At 41.5% G+C, this 20,081-nt stretch overlaps 1 protein-coding gene across 1 annotated transcript in view; it reads right to left on the reverse strand.

Annotated features, from left to right (window-relative positions):
* Positions 1–2,444: 2,444 nt before the first annotated feature.
* Positions 2,445–20,081, reverse strand: part of Rau (RA domain-containing protein rau) — a 36,607-nt gene continuing 18,970 nt past the window's right edge. Inside the window, exons 3-6 of the mRNA XM_076777407.1 lie at positions 6,915–7,171; positions 5,935–5,998; positions 4,936–5,184; positions 2,445–4,566 (exon numbers count right to left, since the gene is read on the reverse strand). Coding sequence (XP_076633522.1) covers positions 4,210–4,566; positions 4,936–5,184; positions 5,935–5,998; positions 6,915–7,171 — 927 coding nt within the window. The 3' untranslated portion in view covers positions 2,445–4,209. The remainder of the gene's footprint in view (positions 4,567–4,935; positions 5,185–5,934; positions 5,999–6,914; positions 7,172–20,081) is intronic.

A 20,081-nucleotide genomic window follows, 5' to 3' on the forward strand; every position in this document is an offset into this window, starting at 1 on the left:
ATTGTTTTATTTTCTAGATCAGGCTAGGGTCTTTTTGTGCTACGCGATTTTTAATATAATGTGAAATTTGTCAGAAAATAAAAATAAATTCTTTGACTTGTAATATTGATTGTTTTTTATATTGTTCGTGCTTCATATGAAAATATAATTTGATGTTACAATTCATGTACAAAAAGACGTTTCGCGATGGGTAAATTCTTGAGTCAAAGTAACATGCATTACGTACTAGTTTTATCTTTAAAAAATACGCTTTGACAACAGAATTGCTCAAGGGTTAAATATTTTAATCAGTTTACTTCAATAATTTTTCCTTACATTTTCACAGTAAATTATTTTATTGTAAAGCCTTTCGTCTTAAAAAATTCAATTTTAATCGGAATAATTTCATTTACTAATAATATTTTTCATTATAGTTTTATATTAAGATTTTGCTCTTTATTTATCAGAAATATAAAGTCCAGTAAAAGAAATAGAATAAAAAAGAATATATAAGTACTATTTCGTTATACGCTAGTATTTACAGTAACTATTTTTTCTAGTTGAGGATTTCCAGGATACCTTTCCGTGTCCATTGCCTAAACTCACCCAAGTGCCCAGGTGCTACTTGCGTGAGCGAAGGCAACGAGCACGATGACTTAGTTTCTAAAACTTCCTAATAATATCTATTTGCGACTGACATTGGCATAGTGTATCGTGCACGACGCAATTTCACATGTGTGTGTGTGTATGTGTGGTTAGGCTGCGGAATTGCGTCGTTTTAAAACTTTAATATAATTTACGAATAAAATTCTATTTCATCTTGTACATATATTTTGCATGCTCGAAGACAATAATATAAAATATTTAATGAAACGTAAATAAAATTAATTTCTAGATTTTAAACAACAGAATGTAGAAAATCATTTTATCAGAGATTCTATTATTTGAAAGTCACTTGAAATACGCAATGATCACTAGTCTTTGTCGGTTGATTTCAGGCATTGGTACGTAAACATTAGAGTGTGAATGTTGTGTGGAATGTTCGGGTGTCGGAGGAACCCCGGGGCGTCCTCTCTAGTGTAGGCTTTTGCGCCCGGACATTATGTGTGAGAACCGTGGAGCGTATGTTTGCGAGAATGAGTTTTGCAATTTTTTAAATATAGGGTTAGGTAGGTAGGTTTCACTTACTTTCTGGTATGTGTGTTAGATATAAGTAGGTAGGGTCAGGGCAGGACTGCCACAAGTCCTGTACCTGTAGTTCGATTTGGAGAATCGAAACGTTAGCCGATCCAAACGGATTGTACCGTTTGTTTTGGTTGTACTATCGGTTCTTGGAATCGCGCGGCTTTACAGTCGCTCTTCGCGTTCGCGTTCGTTCGCGGTAGGTTCCCCGAAACGTTCGTCCCGCTCGAGTTTCTCCACACTTGTTCCGACAACGATTCGTAGAATCGTTTGAGGACCGCGTATTGCACGGAATCTCGAGCGTAGGTTTAAGTTTCAGGGTCTGGCAGGACCGCCGAAGAAAGAAGAGACTCGATGGAGTCGAAGAGGCCCTGACAAACTGTCGCAAGAGTGGGCTGCAACAAGTGGTTCTTCATCTTCATCTTCGGATGAGGATGGAGAGTCATTCCATGTTCCTATTATGTCACTGTTGTCGCCTGTAGTTGTAGTACTTGTAGTTTTTCAGATGGCACCTACTCCAGCATCACGAAGCAGCCTGGGACGGCTTTACGCATTAGTAAAATTAGCGTTGCGCATTATTTAATACGCGATTGTGTTAGTGTCGCGGTATATAAATATTATCGCGTTTGCTTCTAGGGTAGCGTTGCGACTAAGATCGATATATCATGATAGCAGTTAGAGTTGCGAACGATGAATATTTTTCGCGTTTTCTTTCAGAGTAGTGTCGCGAATAAGAATTTTGATCGCGGTTTGATATCAGCGTTGCATAGTATGAATTATTCGCGTTTCTTTGCCTAGTTAGGTAGAGTTGCATGTAAATATTTATCTCGGTTTGCAGTAGCGTTGCGATTATTTTTTCGAGTTTGCTTTCCAGGGTAGTTTTAGGAACCAGGACGCAGCTGAATTAGCTGCATCAGGTGTGTTTTTCCGCAGCCTGAGTCGTTTTCAAATTTTTTCAATTTCTAGAATGGATTATTCATTTTTGTTTGCTTGTCACATCCTGAGATTACTACACTGGATCATTATAGGTGTCAACGTGGAAAAAATAAATTATGAAAGAAACGGAATGGGGAAAATTTTTTTTTTACGAAAACAAAACTTACTATCGCCGTCAGGGGGCTAGGCCATGAAAATTTAAAACAGCTCTCGTAATTCTATTGCATTCTGAACAACGGTGAAGAATTAAATCATATAACTTTTATATCGTACTGTGTAAGATCTGTAGTTAGTTTTGGCTGTCGTAAAGCAAGGTGGTGGTTGAAGGTAGAAGAAAGTTGACTAAATTGAGACAGGTGAAATGATATTTTCTTCTGTGAATTACAAACGACGATACAAAAAAATATTTACATTCTACGTGGGTGTGTCGCATTAGAATAATACAAGGTTCATTGTACTCGTTACAGTTGCTGATATAAGTCGCGTGAATCTTGCGATAGCCTTCTTGTGTCATCTTCTTCTGTCATCTTCTTGTGACGTCTCGAATGTTTGCATTACAATACAGAAATCAAAATTAGTTGATATGAAAACGCTTCTGACTACCTCGTTTTTCGCCACGATTGAATCTACAGGTTTTATATACGTATCGTACCGATTCTTTGGCAATGGATCCAATGTTCGCCGTGACGAAATTCGAGGTAATGAAACAGAAGACATTCGAGCGCTATGTACAATGAAGTATAGAAAAATATAGTGTTCTGTAAATGCCAGCGAAAACAGGAAAACTAGTTCATTTTGAATAATCAAAAGAAACGATACGCGACATACAGTATCGTTAACATTTGCGTCCGCAACTAACCACACGGTATTTGCGAAAGTTATCTAAATACTCGTCACTTGTTGGATTCTATTTACACAAATATACTCGAATCCCGCTTAATTCGATTGTACGAAATTACACGAGATTTACATACAATATTCTGATAATAACTTAATATTCCAGGCTCTCTTATCTTAAACACTTTACAGATATTATAAATAAATAATAGAATCCGCGTTTCGCGGTGTATTACGAGTGAATGCATCTCGCAGCACATAAATACACGCTTTTAATCCTACGAGAACGCTTCGAACCGCTTTTAGATCGCATTAAAAATATATAAAATTTAAAGAATAATGATACTCTCTTTAATCGTTCCCTCTAAATTGGATTTAAAGGATTAGCGTGAATTGAATACTTTTTTTATCTGCGTTCAAACAGCTCCCGGAGGATTAACGTCATTAATCGAAAGTAAATCCACCTTCGATCGTATTTCGACTCTCTAAAAATACCTCTGTAACATAAAACATTTACACATATACGGCTGAATGCACTACATATCTAACATTTCGTACGGCTACCTTTGGTACAATTTCTCTCTCTACTGACTATAATCGTAAATTCTCTTTGTTCCTTCACATCGATGCGAATCTGTTCTGCTTACAAGACTTTGCGAAGACAAAACCACGCGACTACGAGAGAATTTCATTGGTCCTCTGTGTATCTTTGGCCAGGAATGTATCAAGCAGTTAGAAAACCAGATGATAGAGCTTCCACGAAAAATAGTTGTAAATGTGAAAATCCACGTATTTGGGGCATTCTCCGTTTCGATCCCATCATGGTCACGTGGTTCAGTTTACGCCAAAGTCCTTTCGCGAATTCGATAATCTTTTAAAATTCGGACTGTCGTTATAATAAATAATTTCAAACCTCGGGGGCTAATCGCGATGCAAGCATCTTCCCTAATTTCATCCAAAGTCTCTCCAAGTGTTCAATGCCTGGTGAACTCCTGGGAGTGGATTAAATACTGTTCAACGCGTTGTTATTGTTCAACGTACTGCACGTTCGCCAGAAGTTGGCTAGCGAAAGGAATATGAGTCTGATTGGTGCCTAGAGCCCTGTGTATCGTCCCTATTGGTCGAAACGACGACGAAAGTGGGGATAGGTGAAACAAGAGAAGTACTCCCCTGTCCCCTGTGCCATCTCACTAGCCAACTTCTCGTGAGCGCGCAATACATCGCGTGGGATTCGCTTACACCGAGTTAGCACGAGATTCGACAGTAACCCGAGGTTTATATAAACAGGTAATTTTCGTAGTCCGCGTAAGAAGACGCCGTGACGTGTTTCGACGTGATCGGCGTCGACGGGACGCTCTGGGGCAGGTGTTGCTTCCGTGGGACCTGCAATTGCGGCAGCTGCGTTGCGTGGGGCACGACGATCCTCGGCTGCTGGTTCAGTGAGCCCAACGACAGATGGTGCTGGTCCATCTTGTGGATGTTGTTGTTATTGATCGAAGCGTGATCCTTCTGTTGATACATCGTCAGATGATTGTTAGTGTCGTGGGTCTGGTTGTAGTGGGCCTGATGGTTGCCGTGAAGGTTCAGTCTTGACATCGCCATACTGATGCTCGAGTCTGACGCCCACATGCTCTGTGAACACGAGTATTGTGTAACGAATTTGACTTTCTATTATATACTGATGAATAATTCTTGACAATGGTTGACGCTCGACGGCGAGACGCGTTTGTGTGCGTCGCGTAATTACGTTCGGCCATGTTGGAGCGCATCCAAGTAAAAGAATGCCTTTGTTTGACGCGTGAGAGCTTGTTCAGGAATCGTTCAACTCTTTAATAATCATCGTTCGCGTTGAAAACCGATTTCTATTCGAACGTACGTTATATATTTTATTTAATCGTCGCGGTATCGTTTCTAGGTAGCAGAGGTTTAAAACTATAATTCCGTTGATGACTCTAACGTGTCTGATATTATTACGGTCGCTTAACTTCGAGTCGAACTTACTTTTCTTCTGTGAGGATTGTAGTCAGGATTGCGCCTTATGCGAAGATGGCGGTCCGCGCTTGTCCATCGTTGCGTGACCTTAAGGGGTGAGTCGTCAGGATGCAATTTCCTTTGGTACTCCTCGCCTTCGCAGACCTCGTAGAGAGAGAACTGCTCGACGCGTTCTTTGGAGCTATAGCAACTTAACAGCATCTGGATGAGCTCGTCTACGGTGGTCTGTTCGGAGACCAACAGGCTCTTGTACTTCGACTGTAAATCATAAAACGATAATCATAATCATGTTCCAAACGCTGTATCGCTAAGAAACGACAGCGACGTCGTTATTATTTCTTAATTATTTCTTTTTCTTTATTCAAAAATGACACATATTATGTATCGTTTTTCTAAGTACTGAGTCACTCCACGTGTACAATCATCGTTGTTGAAAATGAATAAGTACGTATAACTCATAGCGTATCCTGATATTAACACACTGATTATTGCGTCTTTCCTTTTAACGTTTCTTGCTTGAAATATGCGTCATTCGAAACGTAAATAAAACGATGGTTGTACTGCATAGCCGTGCACGTGAACCAGTATTTAGTTGGATATTATAAATCTGTTGTCACGCGGCAAAAGAACTATTACGTATGGAAATTTGTAAAACTTTAGGACTTTGTACCATTGATAGATAATTGCATTAAGTGTTAGCAAACACACGCGATTATGTTAGCAATCGGTAACGTTTCTATCGAGTTTGTGTAAAAAATTCGAATTTTTGATTATAAATACGAGGCAAAGAATTAAGATACAAGTGGGTGAATTGTAGTAAGGCATAATGAGATAGAGTTATGTAGGTATGATAGAGTAGAACGGAGAGTAGGATGTTGTTCTGTTGTAAAAATATTGTAACTAGAGGGATTGAACTTCCATCATTGATTCACTACAATTTTGTACATAAATTGGCAAAACAATCTGCGCTTAGATCGAGCAAAATATTAGGTTTAACGTGTGACTTACCCCGGACATGAGAGCGCTGTCGTATATTTTGACAAGTCCGCCGCGGCGTGTCTGCAATGAGAATCTGCAACAAGAAAACATCCGTGAATCCTGGATATCGTGGAAGTCGGTGAGATCAAAGGGAATGGGCGAACACTACTTCCACGTAAAAACAGGGAGCTCGAGCTTCTAGTCAAACAGCAACTACGTAACGTATACCTTCGCCGGAAGTTTCGAGCTACCAAGAAAACATTGGTGGCATCGAGGCTTTCGCGTGTCGCGCAATAGAAGTCTCCAACACTTCCTTACATTTATTCACCACACGTTTCTCTACTTCTACAACGCGTCTCTACACTCTGTACACTATTCAATACTTTCAAATAAGAAATAAACTTATAAACATTGTTCGATCGTTAAGGTCAATAAACTTTAAAGTAGAAAAATTAAAATCGATTCAACAAATACGTTTAAGGGCAAATATTCTAAACTATTTCGGTTGATAATGCTTTATCCAGCTGGACCATTTAATTTTTAAAAACTGAAATCGATGTTATCATAGGTTTCTGAGAAAACAGCTTGCGGGCTATTTGAACCACATGGGTATAATCTTGTTAAATTTCGTTCCTAATGGTTGCTATCTACACGAAACGAGATCTAGTCGCACGATAAGAGAAAACTTGTCTCCGGTATGAAAGAAGTTTCTGTGTTGTTCGTGCGTGTTTCTGGCGTCGAGGTGAAAATCTCGAAACTTAAGCGGGTCAACGAGTCCCCCCATGGATGTTAGCATAAATAAATGCGCGTCTCGCGTGGTCGCTCCAGACGACTCGAACCCCAGAACAAAGGGAATCGCTCGAAAGGACGTTGCTCGTCGTTGGCTCGTGCTCACCGACCCACAAGAAGTCGCGTTTACGGTCGGTCGCAAGCCCTGAAATTACGTCACGAAGCCGACCGAAACCGACGGGGGCAGTGAAAATGTACGCGCGGGTGAAGCTGGATCGTACCTGGAATCGCCGCGAGGATGACACGATTGCAAAACAGCAGGCCTCGCGTCCTCGTCGAGTGGCAGGACGGTCCTCACGTTGGGTCTTCTCACGGTGACCTCCATGGTCAGGTAGAACAGCCTGGGGTCACGGTGCCTCATGCGATACTTGTTCAATAGGTTCTGTACGACTTCACGGCAGGTTGTCTCGTAGGTGATTCCGAGGGTCTTGTACTCGATGTCTGGCCGCAGGCAGTTCGCGTACACTTTTATGGTCGTCTGCAACGAAGATCGAAGGCTGCCATTAGGGCGAATACGTTTACTCGAGTTATAACTGAAATATCGGCAATCTTCCCCCGACTCTTATCGATGTAATCGCGAAATAAAGATTGCCTATCATCGCTTCCTAATAGCGGTTCGAATCGAGGTCCATTCAAACTCATCGACGAACCGAGTGGAACGATGAACACCGTCGAAGCACACATTAATAGTGTTTTATCGTTACTTTTGATTATTCGTTGATATAACTTGTTTAAATTTATTTTCAATAAGTCGAATATTGTTTCGGAAAAACAAAAATGATGAACTCGTACATAGAGACAGTACCGACAGGCAATAGTTAATTGGAAGAAACTATGAAACAAATAATAGACAAATCGACATTAAGTACACAATTTACCATCGTGGAGGTCTATTAGATCGTGATCCTATTGAAGGGTTCATTCCTCGACTATTTGTCGTTTTAGAGCGAACCTGGTTGGAAAACGCACTAGTTCCAAGAAAGGATACATCCCGCCGTATGGATCTGTGCCGCGAAAAGAAAAGGAGAGGAAGGAAGACGGCGTCCTGTTGTCGGAGGAAGAATAATAAAAAACTATGGTTGAAGACCGGCAGACGCGACAAGAGGTTTTGACAATTAGTCCATAATTAACTCGGAGACAGACGTTAGCCACGCGCGGCGCATAAAACGCTATCAACCCTTCAGATACGCCGACTACGAGGGGATGCATGTACTTAAAATAAACCAGACACCAGATCACCCCGTTCGCAGATGCGTACGTCATATGAATATACAAGCGGCTGTATATCCATGCGTCAAGATTGAAGCTGCGTTTACACAGCGGTAGCTTGTAAAATTAAATACAGAGGTGTCGCATGAAAATTGATTTTAACCTTTAGAAGGCTACAAAGGATGTACTTTCAACGCCGGTGATTCGTGGCTATTAAAATTCTCAGAATAAACGGAGATTGAAATAACCGACTAATTGTAGACAATCGAAAGCTAACCTGTCGACGAGCCAAAATGTTACGAGTCTGAGATTCATTCTTGCACGATGCATTTGGAAGTACCTCTTCGGTCTTCCACAAACACGTGTAGGTCGATTTTATGGCTGCAAGCTGAGCTTTATTTCCGACTGTAATGACCTGCACTAGCAAACTGTGTTCCATATGGTCACGAGTCCTGTACGTGTTCGAACAAAGATTTTTATGGTGTAGTTGTTTGAAATCATTCGACGTACATTCGTGAAACTCGGTTGACCTCTCTCGGATTTTCGCTAAGCTGCAGCCACCCTGAACGGGCACGTTTCGACGAGAATACTAGGATTAACCTTTCAACGTGTATCGTTTATAGCATCAATATGTTCCTTTTATGTTACAAATCCTTGGATAGTTGGCTAAATTGAACACCTTGAATGGGGATTATATGGGGTCTTGTCCCTACGAATATCAGAGTGTCGTGTGCCAATTACTGGACCCTATATTAATTCAAATATTTAATTTCTCACCTTAGATTCAACCTTAACAAACAAAAACATATCAGTAACTTTACTGATCTTGCGTTCTTCGTAAATATATTTTCTTCGTCTTCGATAGCTTTCTGGTGACTTTTAGGAAAAGCAATTTTCGAAGGGAGATATTTTAGAAAAATATAATTTAGAAATTTAGTAATGTAAATGTAGGTCAGGGCTAAAACTAACAAAGGTAGGATATAACAGTGCCTGTAATTTTCAAGTTTCTTAACGCACGATGCTAAGAATAAGCGTTTAGGCTTTTGAAATCTGTGTGTTCATGGTGATAGCAACTTGTATCGTTAGGTAGTCGATTTCACCATGAAAATTACAGAGCGTAGGCTTCTCCGAGGAAAGTAATTTGCCAATCGTCCATTTATGAGTCCGATCAAATCACAGGTTTACGTTGCTCATGAAAGCTAAGTACTTATCGTAATAGTAAATTTGATTGGCTTTCATAAGGTTTGTACGACACTAACGTAATTTGTAAACCAAATATGCAATTTCATCTGATACGTATATCATTGGGTTTAGTTGTTACCGATTATCGCTTATTTCATATATTTCAAAATTTTTCAATGGATAACAAATTTGAAAATATCAATGTACCGAAAATAGTATTGACTAACATTTTAATGGAAAATCAAAGAAATTTTATATTGTCGGTATAATGACCGTCAAAATATTGTTTTAAATTCTAGTACAAAATTCAGCACGAACTTATAAGACAACCTAATAAATATATTAATCTCACATTGAAAATATTTCCACTTTAACGTTATTCGAAACGATTACTATTTATGTACATTAACTTTCATCGGTAATCTACAATTTCAAACGTTTGGTAACAGTTAATTTTCAAAATGGTCTCCGTGCACTGTGTAGCGTCCATTGTTGAATTCGTTCTGGTATACTCCAACACTTCGATCGATTTCGGCGCCACACCGGGTTCCTTGGTCGTATTTGCGTAACAGTTAAACAAACAACGAGGGTTCTTACGGTGCACGCCTCCCCCGTGGAATTCTGGTGGCGTTTAACGACGAGTGGGAATCGATACTGGCGGCTGTGTTTCGTTTCAGCGAGCGCGTTGCTCCAGCAAAGCAAAACGTACGCGTCGTTCGCGTAAACGCGAGATGCCGTAAAATACGTTTCGGACACGTTTTTCGTGCGCCCCCGCGGAAAAGATCGACCGACGCGTAGGCGCTGCCCGCGATTTCTGATTCATCGAACGAATTCCGATACGCTTACTTGCGAACATTGATGCGGTTCGCGCGAAATTCCCAGGTGCCTCCAAGAATCTTTGTTCGACTTTTTCCTCGTCTCTCGAACGCGGTTACGAAGGCTGAGGTTTCTTATTCGATGATTCCAAATTCCTCGCGCTGGATCGATCGAAGGAAACCTCGTGGAATCGTTACAGAAATCGTTATCAAAACGATCAGTTTTATTACTCGTGGAAAAAGAATATTTTGCATGCATCTGTGCCCTTAAAGAGTTAATACAACGTCGCCCGGTACATGGAACCGCTCCAAACAGCTACCGGAATGTTGATTCGACGCAAAAGAAACGTTACGTCGCGCGTGGAAACGAAATTTGCGATCCATATCGGGCAAAAACATTCCCGAAATCTGTGGGAACCATCCGTGGAATCTGACATTTTTCTGACTACGAACATCCGAAACGTGTTCGTTGTCCAAGAAATTCGTGTAACGGTACCAGGTCTTGCATTCCTAGCGAACGAGAGACGCGAATGACGGATTCGGGATCGCTGGCAGAAGAACCGTTTCGAAACGGCGGTCAATCGACAGCGCGTTTTCCCCGCGGCGGCGGCTAATGAAAGAGAAAATAATGCGGAAGACGGTGGAAAAAACGGGCAGAGGACCGCGTACAAGTGTCAAATGAGGTCTGCGGCTCGTCAGGAACTACTCGGGAAAGAAAAGATGCCACCCCGTTACGGGACATCAATATCTTCCAGCCGTAGAACCGAAATACGCGTCGAGATATTTCTGTTTGAAAGAGGTGTTTGCTCGGGTTAAAAGTGTCCCTTCTCTTGGACGATCCGTGGACGCGTTCGAGACCATGTCGATACAACACGTGCAAGAAACAGTGTGATAATATTATCGAGTAAAGCAGTTAAACTCGAAACTCGTATTTTTCAGGAAAACATTTACTATATGAAATTTCAATACGACAATCTTTAGTTGAAAAAGTTAATGCATAAACTTTTTGATCGTAGATGGAATACAATCTAAAATTTTGGCTGCTCATTTTACGAGCATTCTATATTTAGCTTTCGTACGCTTCGCGCTGGGATTTTCCTTAGAAACGAATAATTAAGGGGCCCCAGTTTTACGCATCGATTGCAAGGGAAAACGTAACACATACGTGAAGAATTAACATCTCCCCTTAACAGAAGCCATAGCGATCCGTCTGTAAACGAAGATCCTAATGGAGAAGTTAACAACCAGGAATTCGAAGAAGAGGAAATCCACCCCAGGTTCGAGCACAAAAATTCACCGGTTAATCTGGCGTATCGAGCGTAAAATGTAAAAAATCGGGGAGAGAAGTCGAAGGAAGGGCAGTGGGCTGGAATGGAAGTCGCCATATGCTCCGTAGAGCGTCTCGTAACGAGGGGGACCTCTTTAACAGGAATTCATAAAGCCCCATGAAACTGCAGCTCGTCTCGAAGAATGCGTCCTGATGCACTTTCGGGGTTTCAGCCATCGATCCAAACATCGCGATTACCTTTTTTTTTTCACGCTGAAACTAAATTTCAACGAAACTTCCATGAGTTTCGCGGTGAATCTAAGCGTTTCGCTCCGTTGATTCATTGACGCTCTGAAAATAGACTCGGTATCGCGAGCTTATCGTTACCAGTCGCTTCGGGCAGAACGGCAAAACATAGCCTCGCGCGATTGACACTCGACACATACCGCGTATCCTCGTTTCGAAGCAAGGTAAACGACACCTTTCAACGGAAACGCTACGGAACGACCTTGTCGTTTCTCTAATCGGCAGATTTGCTTGCTCGTGCAATTACCGCCTTTGATACGCGAAGCGTTAACTCCGAAACAGAGGCGTACTTTGAAATATTTCACTCTCTCTGAATAATTTCAAATTTTAAAATATCAAAAAGTATATTAGTTTTGTAATTAGATTTGAAAACAGTGCAACAGTCGAACGACTGTAAGTAAATTGAAAAAGTGAGACTCTGTTCCTGTATTTCGCAACCGTTTCGTTTGGATCGAAGAGAGCTAGCTGATCTTCCGGAATCCGGAAAGGGCAAGGGATTATGAGAACCAGCGCGCTTTATAATTAGAGCGCGAACAAAATCGTACAGCACGCTTTAAATATCGTCTAGAATTTCTCTGTACTGGCTGTCCCACGCCAATGGAGGCACTCGAATGCATAATCGTGGGCATTTTTATGTTTTTGTCGGATGTAGTTACACGTTATGGCCTTGCATTCGTTTTATCGCAATATATTTCATTCATTAACGCCCATGTTTACTACAAAATGGATACCTTTGTACATATTTGTATTATACTAATATTTACTTTACAGTATCCAGTACTTTATGTCACAGCTAACCTTCCCACTCGTTCTCGATTTCTCTTACAAGTATTTTTGCTATTATATAACAAAATACACTAATTCAATGGAATTCATGCTATGAATCACTGAGGTTCTCCATTGAGAATTTGTTTTGGGCCAACATTTTCATCGAAGAGGACTTAAATTAGAGTCAAAACGTTTAAATATAATATTATTATTAAAATTAAGTCATTTTCTGTTTTGTCATTTTCCTATTGGCACGAATGAAAGGCTTAAGTGTTAACTTTGATAAATGGAATACATTTCCTCTCCAACATAAAGACGGTGCCTCGTTAACGAATGTTCGTTCACGCAATTCAGAAACGGGCCTGAGAAATGCAAAATATCGCGGAAACAATAGCAGCTCGTTCGGAGCCCTTCGTCTCTCGCCACAGATAGGATTGGAGGTACCACGGTGGAAGTCTTCATTAATTTTCATGCAGGCCCACGTAGACGGTGCACGACCTCCGTTTGAATGGTCGCGGTATCTGCCAGTCTCGGGTAGGACCCTTCGCATAATAAATTTCTTATCCCCAGAAGTCTATTGAATCCCGAACGACGGGACTTGTTGCCCCTTTCCCCGATGGCGCGTGCTTCGAGACTCTCAGCTGCCATATTTTCACCGTCGGGGTCTTCAGGTGCTGTTGCTGTTCGAGCACGTGTCCCCCCTCTCTGATTTCCGGTCGAAGAAAAAAAAATGGTAAAAGGATCCGGAGACGCTTAGAACAAAAACTCGAAACTCGAACGAGACGAATCCATGTCCTCCGCCCCCTTTTCGCTCCTCGAACCCGTGAAATCACTGTTCGCCACCGGTGCGCCAACCCCCACGGAAATTGAGGTCACGGGGTCTTTGTTTTTAAGTATTTCATCGCGTGACAGGTATCGAGACGGGTGGTTTTCGGCGGAGAGCTATTTTTCATCCTGATTTGGAACGGTTCGGGTCATTGAAAACACGAGATTTATCCAAACTCAAAATTGTAAAGAAATGGAAGTGAATTTAATGTAAAGTATCAGAATGTTTGACGAAACAATTTATCACTTTGAGTAAAAATATCAAGTTGAAAATTTTACTTTGTCCATTCTTCTGTCAATAACTTGAAAGTATTTGTTAGGTTCTGAAGAATACTGTAATGTTAAAATAATGATCCCCAAGTCTCGAATATTGTTAATTTTTTTAAAACATTGCTATTAATTAATTACCATATAATTATAGAAAGCTACGTGCTTACTTCTTCCACGCTGCTTAATTAATGCATTTAAGTTAACCTGAATCAGGATAGAGTGGAAAGTTGCTGTCGCAGAACATGTTGGTGTTATCGTTTGAAAGAGATGTAAATAAAAGTAGTATTAAACACGATCCTTAAAGTATGCCAGAGAAATAGCCGTGTATCATCTCGAAGAATAAGTATTATATTCAATGACCTGCATTCTTTCGATGAAGAAACAAGATAGTAGTAGGTATGAATTACAAGACGTACCAATTGTATATAATTTATTTAAAAGAACGGAACAGGTAGAAACTGTATAATATCGCATCTACTCTAATCATGGCATGGTACAAGTAATTATAACTAACCTATCGCTAAAATGAATTCATGATATCCGTGATCCTTTATTGCTTCTTTAAGCATATTTAAAAAAAATGTTACGAATATTATCCATCAAATTCTCAGTAATATGAATTTACGAGATTTCAAATGTATCGAGAAAACGGTACAGATGCGGGAACATTTGGTTACAATCGATAACATTAAAAGCTTTCCTTGTACATGTCGATAAGTCATTTTTGTTTAAGTTACATTGTTATGTACTTATGATAATGGTAAAGGGCATACGCTATCTTTCCTGCTCATTGATTTAGAGATACCACTGTCAAATTCTAAAATTTTTCTGGGGTTTTTAAACTGTATAAAATAATATTATATCACGATGTATTATTTAGTATCAATAACGATCATCTATTCTAATAATGTTTGGATCTTACCATATACGTGGCATAAAAATATCTATAACTGCTGCCTCGTCATTGTTTCGAATGTCCTGAAACACGTTGCAACAAAGGCTTCGCTGAGCTCGTATAATCCGAGCTGTCACACGACCATGCATTCGAAAGAACAGCATTATTTCTACGAGTGTCAATGTAAGCACCGTCAGCAACAGCCATGCATCTTCTGTATCGGATTCTCTCGTTAGTATATCCCGGATAACCCCAATCGTTTCATGAAAAAGTTTCATCTAATAATCTGTCTCTGATCTTAGAACAACGTTGCAAACCGTTACCACAATATTTACTTTGATATTTATCTCGTTACATTTTTCAAAAACATATATTTTTATGCTGTCGATAACTGTAAAAGGAGCATACGGTTTCATAAATCTATGTTTGCTACCAAGTATTATAAGATAAATATTAAAATATTCCGTATCTAATTTATATTGCAATTACGTTAGATGAAATTGTGTAAATAGGGGGAGGTTTACGATCAAGTACAGTAAATTCCGGTTATTCGGGCAAACGATTAATCAGGGCAGCCGGTTATTTCGAATAAATCTTAAAAAGCAAAAGCTAACCGTGATAACTTTTTTCGCTTATTCCAAACACCGATAGGAGATCGCAGCGTTTGATATTAAACCTGTGAAGTGGTTCCATGTATTCTCCTCTTTCATTAACTCTTTCTAAAAAATTGTGAAAGACAACGAAGGCAGTTCCGTTATTTAGGTGTTTTTAAAACGGGTTAACCTTTTGGAAAGGGTTTAAACGAAACGAAAGACGCGACTGCAACGCGAAACGCACGAAGCCGCGTTCGATCTGAAATACAATCGACCACTCTCTCCGAGTTTCCATGTTCCACGCGGATCGCGACTGCTCCTTTCGGGATCGTCCTGTGATCCAGGACGACGATCCGCGCGCGTCTCGCGTCGACTCGATCCGATGAGAAATTGCGGGCTCCCTGTTTCCTGCGGATTCTTACTTTCGCGCCGCCACTTTCCCGCCACTAGACAATGCGCAGCACGAAAGCCTGGGAAGCTGATTTGTTGCCGAACGAAGCATACTTCGCACGCTCGACGGAAATTCGCGCTGGCTGCGAAGCGGGAGAGAATTCGCTCCTATGACTCTCGTGACTCCTTTTGTGCTAGGACCGCGAAATGTCGCACGACCCGGTTTACATAACTACGGGCCGATGCGTAACGGGAATCGGGAAAGAAACGAGGAAAATCTTCTTTTTTTTTCTTCATCCATCGACTAACGAGGAGAGAATTTTATGCTCGACACTCACTTTTTAATAGACTTTTGCACAATAACGTTCCGGAAATACTAAAGCTAATGATATACGGTTGCAGATGTAAACGGTTAACAGCGTGAGTAAAATTTAGCGTGGAAATTAATTGTGTTATGTTTTTGGGTTGCTCGGACGCTAAGACACGATTTTCATTTCCTGCCATTCCGAGAAAATAAACGAGGAACCGTGCAAGCGTCGGCAAATAGACTATATCTGGAAAGGTTATGCGCGAGTTTTACAAATCCGAAGAAAAATATGGAAACACGCAATCCGTCGGTCGACAGATAATGTTTACGATTTTTTTGCGTCTGGCGACGATACGGTCAACGATACTTTTTCAAACGGCGCCGTTTTATCTATCGATACGTCGGAGTATGCTAGTTTCCACAACCCTTTTTGCTGGAAAGTCTGTCACGTTAAATCGAGCGTGGCGAGGTCAATCGCGAGCGTCTCAACGTCGCGAGGTCAAGAATTCCACGCGAGGGTCAATCACTGTCGCTTGTATTAACGGAGCCGTGTATTTCGTACGATTGCGTCTGACAGCAATTACGCGGTCTCGTCGTACATCTCGCGACATTTTACGGACGCTTTTAACGCACGAAACGACTTAAACTGTTTGGTTGTATATACACTTCTTACGAGTCTCGTCCATAGATGATTTTTCCAATGAAAAATAATACAAAATTCAGAATGAAAAGGTCTCCAGAGAAAACGTCTTTACGGTCAATTATAGATGGTAGTATTCGAGTACCTTTCTTCGATGATCCGTAGCGAGGACTGGTAATTCTGAGTCTGACCCCCTTGGGTTTTAGAGCAGCAATGGAATACATAAAAATGTTTGTAATCTTGGTTATAGGCCATTCGCCCAGGTATGCTTAACGTCGATGTGACATTTCTAACATTTCCAGGTAGTTTCATTGCATTTTTTTTGTGCAAACTTTGATACTTCTTCGGGGGCTATTTTTAGCTTTTAGAAAAATTTCTTGGATCATGACTTAACGATATTACTAACTTTACTGGGAATTAAAAACAATTATTTTATCAGTTGTACTGCCTTACATGTTATATTAAACAAATACACGCACCTCTGTGCAAGGTTACAACGTATCGCTCGTTCGCTATACTGCTTGCAAACAATAAAGTTACTCGATGTGCTAGGCACGTCGTTCCCATTTTTGAAGCGAACGATCATCGACGTGCATAGCAGAAAGAAATCAACCCTTTATTCGAGCCGCCTCTGCTGTTTCAGTGCTTATAAATCGTAAGCAACACAAGGTATAAGGAAATAGTCGAAGCAAAAGTTATTTCTAGAGATCTATGAATCTATGAAAATTATATTTCTCGAAGAAGGGAAGAATTTCAAGATAACAAGGCAACTTCGTAAGGATTAGGAAACTTTGTATCTTCTTTCACAACGAAACTGTCATTGCAAGAAAAAAGAACAAGCAGAGGAACGAAACGTTTCAACGTTTCAACGTCCACCCTGATGAACAACAAAGCACTCAGGGGAAGGCAACAGCACGGATCCATTTATGGAGGAATGCAAACGAGCAACGATTAAATAATAGAAGAAATCGAGTTTGCAAAGTGGCCAGCAGAAGTAGCTGTTCCACGTCGCGATCGTAATCACTGTGTCAATCAACGCTCGGTTGTTCTTACGCGTTCTCCGAACAACATATTTTCCAGATTGCTGCGCGCATCGCTGTCTTAATTGCGCTTTTCGATCGCAGGGGCGAACCACGGCCAACAGGAACGATAATTAATGCCTCGTTACGAACGATTATTGAGTATGAAACGTGAGCTTAGACAGACCGCGAACGATACAATCGAGCGGTTTCGTTAAGATTAAGCCAACCGAGCCAAGTCTCGTTACGCAAAATGCAATCGCAGAAAGTGCGCTGGTTAACATCGATGAACCATTCGCATGGATATCCGTGGCACGCTAAGTAACCTTATCAAGGATCGCTGTTAAACGACCGTTCCATCGCAAGGTGTTGGGAACGTACAGGCGAATAAGTGAAAATGCGAGGAGGATCTTCGAGCGTTGCATTCCAACGAGCTCGACGTTCAGGGAATACGAGATCGTTATTGCGTCGACATCGAACGATCAGAGTGCTCCTGACATAATTACGGATATCTCAAGAGTGTTCAACGGTTAATACGAATGCAAGGGTGATTAAACTCGAACGAAAGAAATTACCGAATTATGTATTCTCGAAGAAGCCTCTCGACCGATTAGTTTGCCTATTTTGCTTCCTAATTCTGTTGATATATTTTAAACTAACCGAGCAAAATGACTATCGCTAGAATAGAAAAACGAAAGTCATAGCATTTTTCTGTTCATCGAACTTTACTCGATGTATCGAGAGTTTCTTCGTTCATTCGAAGTAAAAGATCTCCGCCTACACTTTCATCCGATTTTGTTTCGCATCAGCAATCTCTGCTTCCGAAGAAACAAATGAGCCAGATTCCAACTGTTAGGGCAACCGTACGAAGTCTAAGCCCATTTTCCACATGTTTGGGCCCTCGAAGGAAGCGTCAAGGGAGGAAAGGAAGTCTGATTAAACGTGCAGTCGGGAAATTACAAAATCTTGAGCAAAACGAGTGGAAGTCCTGAAGGGCTACACAGGATGTTCCAAAAATAAGGAAAAAGTCTATACGACCGAAAATATATTCTGTCTGAACTGTCATCATTCTTTTGTCTACAATAGAATTTTTCTCGATTCGATTAGAACTAGTTACTAAAGAACTTCATATTATTTCGCGCACATAGCACGCGTCATTCAGAGACAGAGAGTCGCCTAACATAGAATTTCTAAACGAGTTTCTTCGGTTTTCTATTGTTATTTCCTACAATTTTCTCTCGAATTAATGGTCCTCGATTCATCGACCGTCGTTCAAAGACAATCCTACGAGATGCATCGTCTTGATCCGCCATCATAGTCCTCCGAGTGTAATTATTTGCGGAGGACCACACAGAAGGAGGCGTTCTCGAATTCGCTGGTTGCAAGGAACCCGTGTCCGGCCGTGTTCGTTCCTCGTCGTCCAAGTGGTCTGACAATTGACACCCGTTTCCGGTCTTTCCACAAAGAAACGACGCGGAGGAGGTTCCTCGAAGAATATGGGGCACGTGCCCTCATCGTTGCATCGCGTGCCTGGTTTTCACGTGAACGCCCCCGTCCAGCTTCTTCCTCGCAATATGTTCTCGGTACTAGAACATAATACTGGAGGTCATGCTGGAAAGCTTCCTTCCTGCGTACGCGTCCTGTCGATATAGTTCTTTCGCGCCATATGGCACCGTCCAGCGGGCTTCTTGGCACGAGATGAAAGCAAAACTGAACTGGATGCATCGGTGCATGAACGAATGCGCTCGCGTGCCAGCACGATGATAATGATTCGACGGTTGATGGACACCTCGAGTCGTCTACGCAAAGTCTAGTCCGGTTAATGTATTCGCGACGGAAAGATCTCTGCTTTTTCTTTTTGAAATACCACCGAACCAACCAGTGTGGCTCGTCGTCTTCCACGCGATCCTACCTATACATTTCTATCCATTTCACTTCCGTTTCAAGTTTCTAGCAGTACCGATACGCGTGTGCGATTTGATGAAAGCACGATGCATTTTTCGAACTAGTTAGCAAAATATCCGAGGAAGACGCTCGATCGGTTCGAAATTTGACACGCACATAAAAAGAAAACGTTCGAAACTTATTCTCTAAATTCTTAATTTTAACAAATTATGTTTGCGATTTCGATGAAATAAACTTTTGACCAGCTAGTTCGAGCAAATGCTCCAGCCGTGCGAAGGTTTGGCCACCACTGTTACGAGTCCTAGCTCGTGACGCGAAAACATTTTCCTAGAGTTCCATCGCCGCAATTTTTTGGTTCAGTAGCCACGCAACGGGGATAATGGCGTACACTGAATCGGACGAACGCGTTATGCAACAAATTGCACGGAAACACGGGTAGATTAGCTAAGTACTAAGACGACCGACTGGCGTGCCTCGCCGAGCGCAACCAGCAAGAAGAATTCATCAGCGAATTACATTTTCACGGGAACAACCTTGGGCTTTTGATATATATCCGATACGCTTCATCCTACGTTACCGGACTCTCGCGACCGTTCTCGCGAAGAATCTCGAATATTCCCGTGGGCGTCGAAAGCCCTCGAACCGAACGTTCTAATGGCCACTAGTCAGGAAATCGCCGCAGCTGTTTACACAGGCCACTCTGTAGCATCGAGTGGAAAAGTGCCAGACGGCTGTTCGACCTCTGGGTTTTCGTTTTTTTCAAACCGACACGAGTGGGCCGCGGGGCAAGTATGTACTTGTCTCCTGTTTACGGTAGCCGAGTAGTCGCGTGCTAGCGCTTCGCGAGACGCCTCGACGAAGGCCTCTCGATCAAAGGAGTTATGGCATATCCCCTCTACGGATAGCGGAGCCACTCGAGGTTTCCAATTAAAACGCGGTCGCACGCCGGAAAGAACGAAACCGGCTGGCCGTCGCTTGCGGCATCCTCCGGTGAAAA

This window comes from Colletes latitarsis, chromosome 11 (genome assembly GCF_051014445.1).
Source record: "Colletes latitarsis isolate SP2378_abdomen chromosome 11, iyColLati1, whole genome shotgun sequence".
Classification (NCBI taxonomy): Eukaryota; Metazoa; Arthropoda; class Insecta; order Hymenoptera; family Colletidae; genus Colletes; species Colletes latitarsis.